Below are 13,174 nucleotides of genomic sequence, written 5' to 3'. Positions count from 1 at the left end.
TTTGAACGACATTACCATCAAGAACCGTTATCCTTTACCCCTGATTACTGAGCTCTTTGACAGAGTTAGCGGAGCTACCATCTTTACAAAGCTGGACTTGCGAGGTGCATACAATCTCATCCGGATCCGTGAGGGTGACGAGTGGAAGACCGCCTTTAACACCCGTGACGGACATTATGAGTACCTCGTCATGCCCTTCGGATTGAGCAATGCTCCAGCTGTCTTCCAGCATTTTGTCAATGAGATCTTCAGAGACATTCTATACCGTCATGTCGTGGTCTATCTAGACGATATCCTCATTTTTGCCAACGATTTAGAGGAACATCGTTTTTGGGTTAAAGAGGTTCTGTCCCGTCTCCGTGTCAATCATCTCTATTGCAAATTAGAAAAATGCGTCTTTGAAGTCAAGTCCATTCCGTTTCTAGGGTACATTGTGTCCGGTTCCGGACTAGAGATGGATCCTGAGAAACTACAAGCAATCCAAAATTGGCCGGTACCCTTAACCCTCAAAGGGGTCCAGAGGTTCTTAGGGTTCGCCAACTATTACCGAAAGTTTATACTTGACTTTTCCACCATTGTGGCGCCTATTACTGCTTTCACTAAGAAGGGTGCTAACCCGTCCAAGTGGTCTGAAGAAGCCATGCAAGCATTTCATCTTTTAAAACAAAGGTTCATCTCTGCGCCTGTTCTGAAACAGCCTGACATCGACTCTCCTTTCATCTTAGAGGTGGATGCCTCCTCCGTTGGAGTAGGAGCGGTGTTATCTCAGAGGGCTAAAGATGGCCATTTACACCCTTGCAGTTTCTTCTCCCGGAAGTTATCCCCAGCTGAGCGCAACTATGCCATTGGCGACCAGGAGTTGCTAGCCATCAAGCTCGCTCTAGAAGAGTGGAGGTATCTGTTGGAGGGAGCTTCTCATTCAATCACCATACTTACAGACCACAAGAACCTTTTATACCTGAAGGGCGCACAATGTCTCAACCCTCGTCAGGCCAGATGGGCACTTTTCTTTTCCAGGTTCGACTTTAAACTCCAGTTCTGTCCGGGCTCTCAGAATCGCAAGGCCGATGCCCTTTCCCGCTCATGGGAGCAAGAAAATGAGTCAGAGTCTTCAGACAAGCATCCTATTATAAATCCGTTGGCATTCTCCACGGTAGGGATGGACTCTACGCCCCCATCAGGGAAAAGTTTTGTGAAGCCGATGCTAAGGAAGAAGCTCATGCATTGGGCCCATGCTTCCCGTTTTGCCGGACATACAGGTATCCAAAAAACCCTGGAGTTTATCTCTAGGTCCTATTGGTGGCCAACTCTGAAAAAGGACGTCTTGGAGATTATTGCATCTTGCCCAAAGTGTGCCCAACATAAAGTATCCCGCCAGTCGCCTGCGGGGCAACTGGTTCCACTATCCGTTCCCCGTCGACCATGGACCCACTTGTCGATGGATTTCATTACAGACTTACCCATGTGCAACAAGTTCAATACCATCTGGGTGGTAGTTGACCGGTTCACCAAGATGGCACACTTCATTCCTCTCACCGGTCTTCCGTCAGCTTCCAAGTTGGCTCAAGTATTCATACAAGAGATCTTCCGACTCCACGGTCTTCCTGAAGAAATTATCTCAGATCGAGGAGTTCAATTCACAGCCAAATTCTGGCGAAGTTTATGTCAAGTCCTCCAAGTCAAGCTAAAGTTTTCCACGGCTTACCATCCTCAGACCAATGGTCAAACCGAGAGGGTGAATCAGGACTTGGAGGCCTTCCTCCGCATCTATGTGTCCTCCTCTCAAGATGACTGGGTTCAATTACTTCCCTGGGCCGAGTTCTGTCATAACAACCAGTATCATTCTTCATCTGCTTCAACACCATTCTTCACTAACTTTGGATTCCACCCTAAAGTCCCTGAGTTCCAACCGCTTCCAGCAACTTCTGTTCCCACAGTGGATATCACCTTGCATCAGTTTGCCAATATCTGGAAGAGCGTACGATCAGCTCTGCTCAAGGCATCGTTCAGGTACAAGAAGTTTGCGGATAAGAAGCGTCGAGCAGTTCCTGCTCTCAAGGTGGGTGATCGGGTATGGTTATCCATGAAGAATTTGAGGTTAAGAGTTCCCAGTATGAAGTTTGCACCTCGCTATATCGGTCCTTTCAAGATTGAACAAGTCATCAATCCTGTTGCTTACAGACTCCAGTTGCCTCCCTTCTTAAAAATACCCAGGACATTCCATGTTTCCCTGTTGAAACCGCTGATCTTGAATCGGTTTCATTCCTCACTTCCTCCAACTCCGAAAGTCCAAACTCAACGAGGCGTTGAGTATGAAGTGGCCAAGATCCTGGACTCACGTCACCGTTACGGTCAACTACAATATCTTATTGACTGGAAGGGTTATGGTCCTGAGGAACGTTCATGGACCAATGCTTCTGATGTCCATGCTCCTGCCTTGGTCCGGAGATTCCATTCCAAGTTTCCTCAAAAGCCAAAGAAGTGTCCTGGGGCCACTCCTAAAGGGGGGGGTGCTGTCACGATCCGGGTATCTGGACGCCATTTCTTACCCATCAGATGCCTCCTAAGGCTGGCTCAGCGCTCCAGGACCGGATCCCATCTGTTATCCTGATGTGTACATTCCTGTATCCTCTCCTGTCACTCTGGGACGCTGTCACAGTAAACGCCATATTACACCTGGCATGGCGTCTCCCGCGGCCTCCGCCGCCGTCCCTGAACTTCTGCATGCAGAGTGTCTGAGTGGCGATTACGTCAGCCGCGGCCTCCGCTGTGTCTGCGTGGTTGGATGTGCATCTGTCAGCCTGGCGCCCCCTGTCTCCGGTGGCCGGCGCCGCCATTACTGTTTTCATTACCACATGGATTACAAACCAAACTTCCCTCCAAGTGTCTGCATGGGCGCAGCCATCTTGGATTCTGTCAGCTGATCATTTCCACCTATCTGTTCTCAGTATTGATAATCTGCATAATTGCCTAGCCAATCCCTTCCTTGCTGCAGGTATAAATACACTGTGCCTGAGCAAGGAAGGCGTCAGTGCTTTGGTTGTCAAACCTAGTTCCTGTTTGTCTCTCTCCTGTGATTGTCTTCCAGGTTCCAGCTCCTGTCTCAAGACTTCCACCATAGAGACCCGCACCAGCATTCCACCTGCGGTGTAGCCTGACTCTCCAATCCATTGTGGATTCATCTGTTTCCAGCTACAACATTACCTGCTTCCAGCTCAGCTTCCAGCAGAGTACAGCTTCCCTTAAAGGGCCGGTGTCCTTTCTACACTTTACCACTCTCCACCGGTATTATTATTTCTCCGCTCTCAAGTTCTACATTTCAGTTCATATTTCATCGCTCCCAAGTTCATTTATTATTTAACTGGTTCCAGCCAGTATCCACTCCGTGCTAACAACAGTCTGGTTCCAGCCAGTATCCACAGCAGCTGTTTTATCTTCAGCAACCCAGCTTTTCCTGGAACACCAGCTGGCACAATCCTGGGTTATCTCCATTGCTACAGTCGGGCCTGGTAAGGACTTTCCATCTAGAAGATCATAAGAACTATCTCACACTACCAGTGCCCTGTGGCTCCTGCCATCCTGTAGTACCCAGGAACTGTATTTATTCTTTGCTGACTTTTACGTTTTCTTTTACTGCTGCTGTGTTGCGGAGTTGTCATAATAAACATCATTGACTTTTATCCAAGTTGTCGTGGTCACGCCTTCGGGCAGTTATTATTTATGTTACTTACATGTCCAGGGGTCTGATGCGGCCTCCCAGGTTCCGGTACATCTCAGCCCCTACAACTGAGGCTGCCTCCCGTCAGCTCAGGCCCTCAGTTGTGACAGTTATGTTCTTATGTCATACTAGTAAATAAATGGAGCAAGCCTCAGCCGGTATACTTCAGCTACTTCCGCCCGCTCTGTCCCATTACCACTGTTCCAGGTCCACTTCTGTCCTGTCGCTGTGGCGCGAGTGCACGACACACACCTAACGTGCACGCCGTGTGTAGTGGCTCTTATAATGATAGATGTTCCACATGTGTGGCATAAACTATCAAGGTATGGAGTAATTGGCCACGCAGGTCTGAAATTGGACACTGAATTCCCTAAACACCATTCAACATCAAGTTTATTAGTCTTAATATTTATGTCACAAATTCATCATAGGCATATGGCACTAGTAAACTCAATACCTCTATTGGTATTTTAATACAGCTGTTGGTTGATCTGTTTTCTTGTTTTCATCAATGAGAAATCAGATCAGTGCGTTTAGTCCTCCATAGGGCCTTATTAAGGGCTCTGAATGCCATTGGCTAATACACTCTCACCATGCAATGCTGCTAAACACTGAGCACAGTGCCTATTCTTACTCAGGAAATCACCATGCATGCTGGGCATGTGCATGTAATAAAGGTTATTCAACTGGCATGTTTAAGCAGGTCATCTAGTGATGTATGTGGAGCACTGGCGTGCGCAGCACATTTTATTAGGGGGTGCACCTTCGGAGGAGTATGTCTAGCACCGCCTTTTGGGCGTGTCTAGCACCATCTATTGATGGTCAACGCATATTAAATATCCACCTTTGTACCAATCCTAATAAAGCAGATACATTGTCAGATGTTGTGGTGTGCACCAAACAAACACCCCTGATGGCACTCACTGCAATTACACTGCTCCTCCTCAGCCTGCTCTGGCTCACCCTCTCTTTCCCCTGCAAGTTGCAGCAGCTTACTTACAAGTCAGTCACTCAATGACACTCACAGTTTCAGACAAGTACTGCTGCTGCTGGAAAAATGAGTGACGTGTCAATGCTGCTGCCGACTGCCTGCCAGTATTGAATTTGTCTTCCTAAGAGGAACGCTGGCTGCATGCTGATCCTCATCAGTGGCTGGCGTTGGCATAACATAGAAGGAGAGAGGTGTGTATATGGCGGGTGTGACGGGTGGGCGTGCGAGCAGCATGACGTAATCACGTCACATCACACTGTTTTTGTACATGGAGGTGGAGCTGGGAATTTGAAAGCCGGTGTCAGTGGCACCCTTGATTAACCCAGGTGTCCGGTCAGTAATGCAGTCCTGACAGGGTGCAGCGCAGAGGGGACAAGCAATCGGTAATCAGCCTGCTCGGCGATCGCTGAATCAGGCATGTGAGATTGGGGTGCCAGACATTAGGGGGTGCCTGTGCGCACCAGGCACCCCCCCTGCGCACACCTATGATGTGGAGTGTAAAGGAGACATTGTCCTCAGGGGACTTCTGGGAATACACTTACAATAGTGCACACAGCACTACAAGCTACTCAGCTAGAGCTAGCACAATGGGGGTCATTCTGACATGCTCGCACACTGCCGGTTGTCGCAGCGGTGTGAACGGGTCAGGTCTGCACCTGCATGGGGGCCGCAATGCGCAGGCACATCATTGCCCAGCAATGGCCGTCGCCGGGCAACGACCAGAAGAGTGAAGAAAGCAATCGCTAGCGTGATCGCAAGAAGATTGACAGCAGGAAGGCATTCCGGGGCGGCAACTCAGCGATTTCTGGGAGTGGTGAGTCCAACGCAGGCGTGTCCAGGCGTTTGGAGGGCGGATGTCTGACATCAATTACGGGACCTGCATCGCTGGTTCGATCGCACAGGGTAAGTAACTGTTACCTTGGTCTACTTCTACACAAAACTTTTTTTGCATAGCAGGGCTGCACAAGCGTTTCGTAGCCTTGCTATGCAAAAAAGCCCTCCCCCATAGGCAGCGGCAAGTTGATCGCACGGGCAGCAAAAAGTTGCTAAGTGTGATCAACTCGGAATGACACCCAATGTACATAAAAGTTAGCAGTAAGTTACAAGCATCAGATCTATTCATGAAGCAGTGAAACGAGTTGGTTAGGGAGCCAGTGGAGAAGTTGCCCATGGCAACCAATAACCAATTTTTAGAATGCTCTTGATAAATGTTTCATCAATGCTGACTGGTTGCCATGGGCAACTTCTCCACTGTTTTCACTGTTTCATGAATAGACCCCATGGTCACATCAGCACAGCCTTCTGTTAGTCACTTTAAGAACGTTTCTCTCCATATCAACTTGGGGAGGGTGAATAATAACAAAGTTTACATTTTATTACCTGGCTGCCACCTACATAGCACCACTACCGTCCCCCAAGACATGGCTCCCTAGGCTGCTGCCTATTCATCTTAATAGTTGCTCAGGCACTGGACCTCCAACCAGATACATTCCACAGCTCATTCTTATAGCTTACGGAATAGCAATACTATTTCTAGGCTAGCCCAAGTCATCCAATTCCCATCACACATGCTTACCAACAGACTCTTCCTTTCAGTGCTCTATTTAGGGTAGTCTACTTGAAGCATAATAAACTGTCCTATGAGCACTTTAAATAAATAGAACATTAAAATGCCATCCTTTATATTCCTACCTATTGTAACAGACAGATCTCTCTTGTAGGAGCCCTCGTGTACTCTCTGTAAAAAGGCAGTTTTGCCAACATATGAGTTTCCAACAAACATTATCTTATATACATAGTCTGGGATTTCATGGATTTCTTGACAATAACTTGTCTTTTCTGAGAGTGGAAGAGATATTTTTTTTTTCTCCATCTGACCATCCCTTTTGGCTATGGAGACATCATTTCCTTCCTCTTGTTTGTGAAGAATATCAGTTTTATGTCTTACATCAGAGTGATGCTGGATAGCCGTGAGATCTGTAGATACCTCCTTCTGCACTGTATCTCGGTTTTGTGTTTCCCTTCTTAGAAATAAAGCACTGAGTTCTGTTTCTGAAGTAAGAAATTTTCCTTCTTGACTTAATGATTGTGTACCAGGGGGTTCTTGGGTTGGCATCTCTTCTACAATGACATCTTCTAGTAGTTTGTGGTGCTTTAGCAAACACTCAGATATTGGGTCTTCTTCTATAGAAATTACTCTTGTTCTTAAGTTATTAGGAATAGGATATGTTGTAATATTTTGCTCGGCACTAAAAAATATAAAAGTTAAGACTGAAATGTTAAACCACACCAAAATGAGGAAATATCTAAAATGGAATATAAAATAACCCTTTCTAACAAAAGTCTCTGTCACTTTTCTACCACCATTGTTGCAAATGTTGTCTATAGTGCTGCATGTGATTTATTACCTGCAAATACTGGCACCTGTTCACAGAATGAGAAGCACCTGGATCACTGAAGCCTATCAGTGTCCACAGAATAAGAATCACCTGGATCACTGTAGCCTATCAGTGTTCACAGAATGAGAAGCACCTGGATCACTGTAGCCTATCAGTGTCCACAGAATAAGAATCACCTGGATCACTGTAGCCTATCAGTGTTTACAGAATGAGAAGCACCTGGATCACTGTAGCCTATCAGTGTTCACAGAATGAGAAGCACCTGGATCACTGTAGCCTATCAGTGTTCACAGAATGAGAAGCACCTGGATCACTGTAGCCTATCAGTGTCCACAGAATAAGAATCACCTGGATCACTGTAGCCTATCAGTGCTCACAGAATGAGAAGCACCTGGATCATTGTAGCCTATAAATGTTAACAGAATGAAAAGCACCTGGATCAATGTAGCCTATCAGTGTCCACAGAATAAGAAGCACCTGGATCACTGTAGCTTATCAGTGTTCACAGAATGAGAAGCACCTGGATCACTATAGCCTATTGGTGCACATGTTGCTTTAAAATATTACTGCACCAAGATCTAACTACCAGAAAATATGAATCAACGTTGCTGGTGGCAATGGTGAATGAACTGTATCAGCATAAGCAGCATGAAGGGCATGGATGAGAATTACCGGGAGAATAGATAAACACTTTAGTAAAATGCTCTTTATAAAAAAAAAAAATACACTACTTGTTCTAGTGTTCATGGTTGTTGTTTTTTTTATTTGGACATTTTTATGTCATCTTGTTCCTAACCTATGTATACCTCTTGTTTGATATTGCTCAACAGGAAGTGGGGCTTTCACAACATTAAGTTCCAACAGTTATTGTGACTTATAATATACTTTTCTTTGCAATACCTTCCTTTGAATGCCTAACCTTTATCTTTAGAAACCATTCAAAGTTCTAAATTCTCTGCTGTCTTTGTCTAAGCTGCTTCATGTTCTCAATGGTCCTTTGTAGATATACATATGTAGACATACTCATCTTTGTTGCGATGTGACATGCCTGCAACACGGCTTGCTGCATGGCATGCCAGGCTGCGACTATTACGACCATTGGCAGATGGCAATTGCTCCATTAATTCCTAATTAATGGAGTGATTGCTGGCGGCGAATAGTCACAGCTCTGCATGCCATGCAGCAAGCCGTGTTGTAGCATGCCGCATCGCAGCAAAGATGAGCATGGCTTCATCTGTATGACATTATACCACACATGACCACTCTACCAAATATCTGGAATACTCTAGAATGTCGGGGAGTTCTAATAGACTCCCATAAGAGTAGACCAGCCTCCCGGGTACTCTTTGAAGTGGGCAGTCTGAGGGTTTATCAACTTAATTCGCATTAATTAACATCATTGTGAAAAGCCCTCCTGAAGTTCCCAAAGTCATCAACTATGAGTTCTGTTTAAACCAGTAGCTCGCAGCCGCAATCTGGGTCGCTCAACCCGTGCCGGCTGTTACCGCTGGCCAACTTCGGCGGGAAGTTCGCAATTGACTCCCCCCGGCCACTCCCTAGCACTCCGCCGCGGAGGAGACAAGAGCTAGAGGTCATACTTGACCTCTAGTGTTTGTCAGGCAGCACAGCGCTGTAGTTACCTGGAAGTGCCAGGAGCGCCCAGCGCTGGCGGCACCCGGAGAAAGTGATGTCCTGTCTTGCTGCAGAGCCTGCCATCCCTCACAGCTTGCCTGAGATGCATCTCCCAGAGATGCCTCTGCACTTCCTGTGGACAAATACCAGTCTGAGCAAGCTCCTGAGGAAGCTGGATTATACCAGTGAAACGCGTTGAGCTTACTCCACTCATTTGGACTTCACTCTCCAAACCGGCCCGCAAAGCCTTTGTCATCCATGGCACATTTTGGACTTCTCTCTCATCACTGGACCCATTCATCAAACCGGTCTAATCTACCCCTACAGCTACAAATGGACTTGTTCCAACGCTGATGCTTACCAACGTGGGGACCTGGTAATTATTTACCTATTACAGTGAATGCACAAGGAGAGGGTGTCCTAGCCTTTAGGAATGGACAATTTCAATATAGGAGAATTTGAAATCCATGAAATTTTATCCAGATAAGACATCATTTAGTTTTATCGCCACCTTGTGGCAACAGGAATTCCTTCTTTTTAGATTTGTTTACATGTGATATGTCAATAAATTGTTACTTTTTTACATAGAGCAAACCATCTTTTACATTATTTTGTTCAGCCAGCGCTGGTATACATTTTCTTTCAACTGTTTAGTTTTGAGGAATTGACCTTCCTCCTACCTGCTGCTGTTGGTCGCGCACCTGCTTATTTATTATTTGTACCAGTCTGAGCAGTGTCTATCAGAGCCTGAGCGAGGAGCTGGGGGAGACAGAAGTGGGCGACCTGGCAGAAACAGAAGAAGGTTGGGCGCAGGAGATGCCGGGGCAGTGGCGGCTGAGCTACAACAATTTCTGATGTCAGACATTCTGGGAGTGTGGGTGAGCGCAGGGGCTGGGGGAGAGCTGCTGTATACCATGCTGTTTTTTGCCGTCATGTGTGCTCCTTGTACAGTATTCCCCTCCCTAGTAATGAGCATTACACCCCTGGCAACTAGACCCCTGGCAATGAGCATGACACGCAGAGCATTACACCCCTGGCAACGAGCATGACACGCAGAGCATTACACCCCTGGCAACAAGACCCCTGGCAATGAGAATGACACCCCTGACAACAAGCATGGAACCCAGAGCATGAAACCCCTGGCAATGACCATTACCCTCCTGGCAATAAGTATTACACCCCTGGCAATAAGCAGGACACCCAGAGCATGAAAACCCTGGCAACGAATATGAAACCCCTGGCAATGAAAATAAGACCCCTGACAACGAGCAGTTAATTTAAAATTAATTAGAAGCTTCACTGTGGGGCATAATGTGTAATGGGAATTACGGTGTGTGGCATAATGTACCACAGGCATTGCAATAGGTGGCATAATGTGTCAGGCATTACGGTGTGGGGCATAATGTATCACGGGCATTGCAGTGTGTGGCATAATGTGTCAGGGGCATTATGGTGTGTGGAAAAATGTGTAAGTGGCATTACTGTGTGTGGTATAATGTGTCACGAGCATTACAGTGTGTACCATAATGTTTAATGTTCATTGCGGTGTGTGGTATAATGTGTAATGGGCATTACTATAAGGAGGGAAAATTATAAATAATGTAAGGGGCATGAATCAGGATTATTTTTTTCCTGTGATGGCCAATGTATGGGTGTGGAGGTTGCAAAACTGGGGTATAAGGTAGTCTTTTCCTGCAATGCCACACCCCTTGCAGTGAGGCCACACCCTCTTTTTGGAGATTGCGTGCCCACGGCGCACGCTAATTCTTTGCTTTTAATATAGCAATGGAAGAGGTGCCAGAAACTTTTTTGGTAGGAGGGTGCAAAATGTATAGCTACGCCACTGCCGACGAGTCCAGTCTTAACACTGAGGCCCTCATTCCGAGTTGTTCGCTCGCAAGGCGATTTTAGCAGAGTTACACACGCTAAGCCGCCGCCTACTGGGAGTGAATCTTAGCTTCTTAAAATTGCGAACGATGTATTCGCAATATTGCGATTACAAACTACTTAGCAGTTTCAGAGTAGCTTCAGACTTACTCGGCATCTGCGATCAGTTCAGTGCTTGTCGTTCCTGGTTTGACATCATAAACACACCCAGCGTTCGCCCAGACACTCCCCCGTTTCTCCAGCCACTCCCGCGTTTTTTCCGGAAACGGTAGCGTTTTTATCCACACGCCCATAAAACGCCGTGTTTCCGCCCAGAAACACCCATTTCCTGTCAATCACACTACGATCGCCGGAGCGAAGAAAAAGCCGTGAGTAAAAAAACTATCTTCATAGCAAAATTACTTAGCGCAGTCGCAGTGCGAACATTGCGCATGCGTACTAAGCAGAAAAAACGCTGCGATGCGAAGAAAATTACCGAGCGAACGACTCGGAATGAGGGCCTGAGAACGCACCAACAACCATTCAAATACAGCATTTTTTTTTTCAAAACCTTTAGTAGCTCAGGAGCTTTCATTTTTCTCGTGTAGCTCACACCCCAATTAAGGTTGAAGACCATTGGTTTAAACCATCTGTTCTATTTTGCATTAAGTAATGGATTAATAGGTAGTGTGTACTAGGCCAGATTGATGAGACATACACCATTTACATATTTGTCTACTTAAGTACTAGCGCACTATTATAGAATCCCTGCATGGTGGTACCAACAAAGAGTTATTCAAACTTGTTGGTATTGCTAGAGGAGATCTGGCCAGGATCCCGCCTGTCGGAGTTTCCGGCAGGCATAATACCGACGCCAGAATTGCAACACTGCCAATGCCGGCATACCAAATAGGTTTACCGTCCCAGCACTGGTAGCCTGACAGCCGGTATGCCAAACAAGAAGACACCGGCCCAATGCAGATGTAAGCCAGGGGTGGACAAGGGATTATTTTCCGATTGTGAACTGGCCATAGGCTTTATATGTAGGTGCTAGATGTGTCAATTTGTTATTGTAACCCCTGTCCTCAGCTATGTTCTGTTTTGCATGCAGTTGTCATTAGTGTTATGATGTTGATAAAGGTCAGATAGTTCCAGGGATTTGTGCTAACCAGAATGACCCAGTATTTACCTTTCTTTCATAATATAAGAGAAGCAATTTAGGATTGCAGCAGATCAATAACTAGTTGATTAATCGCGCCCTACGGGCGCTCTTCACACCGTCGTGAGGGGCTATGCACCTTTAACCCTTGCATGCTCTTGTGGCGTGCAATAGTTGTATTATATGGAGTATTACCTCCAATCATAATTGTGTGAGTGGTTGAATATTGCACGGACAAAGGGCGTGCGATGGTTAAGAGGTCGTAGTCCCTTGCAACGGTGTGAACAGCGCATGCAGGGCCTGATGAATCACCTAGTAGGTGCTGTAGTTGGGGGAGTGGTGGGTGCGGGGGAGACGAGGGTGGGGGCCGTGGGGGTCATGGGTGGGGGAGGGGTGGTTGCGGGGGTGGTGTGAGTGATGGAGGGGCTGGTGCGGTGGTGGGGGAGGGGAGGGTGCCATGGGTGGGGGTCTGGAGTCACCGGGGGAGCCGTGGGAGGGAGAGGGGCAGGTGCAGAGGTGCTGCGGGCGGGGGAGGGGGTCCGGAGCCACCGTGGGTGGTGCAGGGTGTGTGTGCGGGTGCCGCGGATGGTGCCCGGAGATACTGCGAGTGGGGGAGGGGTGGGTAATACTTCTCCTGCTAGAAGCAGCTAGGCTTCTGTCCTCCCTTTGACAGTGGCTTCCCCGGAGACTCGCACAGCAGCCAATCACTATTGTTAGCACCGGTGTCCCAACGCACCGCATTACAGGGAAGAAGATGCACTCAATAAACTACAGCTCCCAGCAGTCCTTAGCGCTAGACATTACCCTCCGCGATATCACCCACTCTATCCGTTACATTAACCATCTTGGGGCTTCCAGGCCGGCAGCCCAGGTGCTGTGTTACGGAGTCAGGGCCTCTGGGGATCTGTGCGCAGCTGTGGTGGGGAGGCATTTCTGTGACATCACACACAGAGGAGGCTCCAGGGCTCAGAGAGTATGCGGCGCTGGGAGGGCTATGAAAGCCTTCCGCTGCGGCGCTTTCATACACATCTATGCCGGTGGCCGCAGCAGCTTTTGTTCCACGTGCGCCGCGGCTAGGGAGTGGGGAATGTTGATGCCAGAGGGGGCAGGTGGACTGGCAGCAGGACATAGGGGGTCATTTCGACCTGATCGTAGCTGTGCTAAATTTAGCGCAGCTACGATCACTTACACTGACATGCGGGGGGACGCCCAGCACAGGGCTAGTCCACCCCGCATGTCAGGCCGGTTCCCCCCGCACAAGTACAAAAGCAGCTTTTGTACTTGAAGAGTACCTCCCAGCCAGCGCAGCTCCTGCGGCTGGCCAGGAGTTACTCGTCGCTGCCCCGGGTCACAGCGGCTGCAAGTGATGTCACACAGCTGCTGCGGCCCGTCCACCTTACGGTCCGGCC

The 13,174-nt window shown here is 47.7% G+C and overlaps 1 protein-coding gene across 1 annotated transcript in view; it reads right to left on the bottom strand.

Moving 5' to 3' along the window:
* LOC135049799 (EF-hand calcium-binding domain-containing protein 4B-like) overlaps positions 1-13,174 on the bottom strand; it is a 227,427-nt gene that overhangs the window by 38,880 nt on the left and 175,373 nt on the right. Inside the window, exon 11 of the mRNA XM_063955674.1 lies at positions 6,402-6,958. Coding sequence (XP_063811744.1) covers positions 6,402-6,958 — 557 coding nt within the window. The remainder of the gene's footprint in view (positions 1-6,401; positions 6,959-13,174) is intronic.

The sequence above is a fragment of the Pseudophryne corroboree genome, chromosome 2 (assembly GCF_028390025.1).
Source record: "Pseudophryne corroboree isolate aPseCor3 chromosome 2, aPseCor3.hap2, whole genome shotgun sequence".
Taxonomy (NCBI): Eukaryota; Metazoa; Chordata; class Amphibia; order Anura; family Myobatrachidae; genus Pseudophryne; species Pseudophryne corroboree.
Note: the sequence above shows the minus strand (reverse complement) of the source record. Positions and strands in the feature narration are given on the sequence as shown.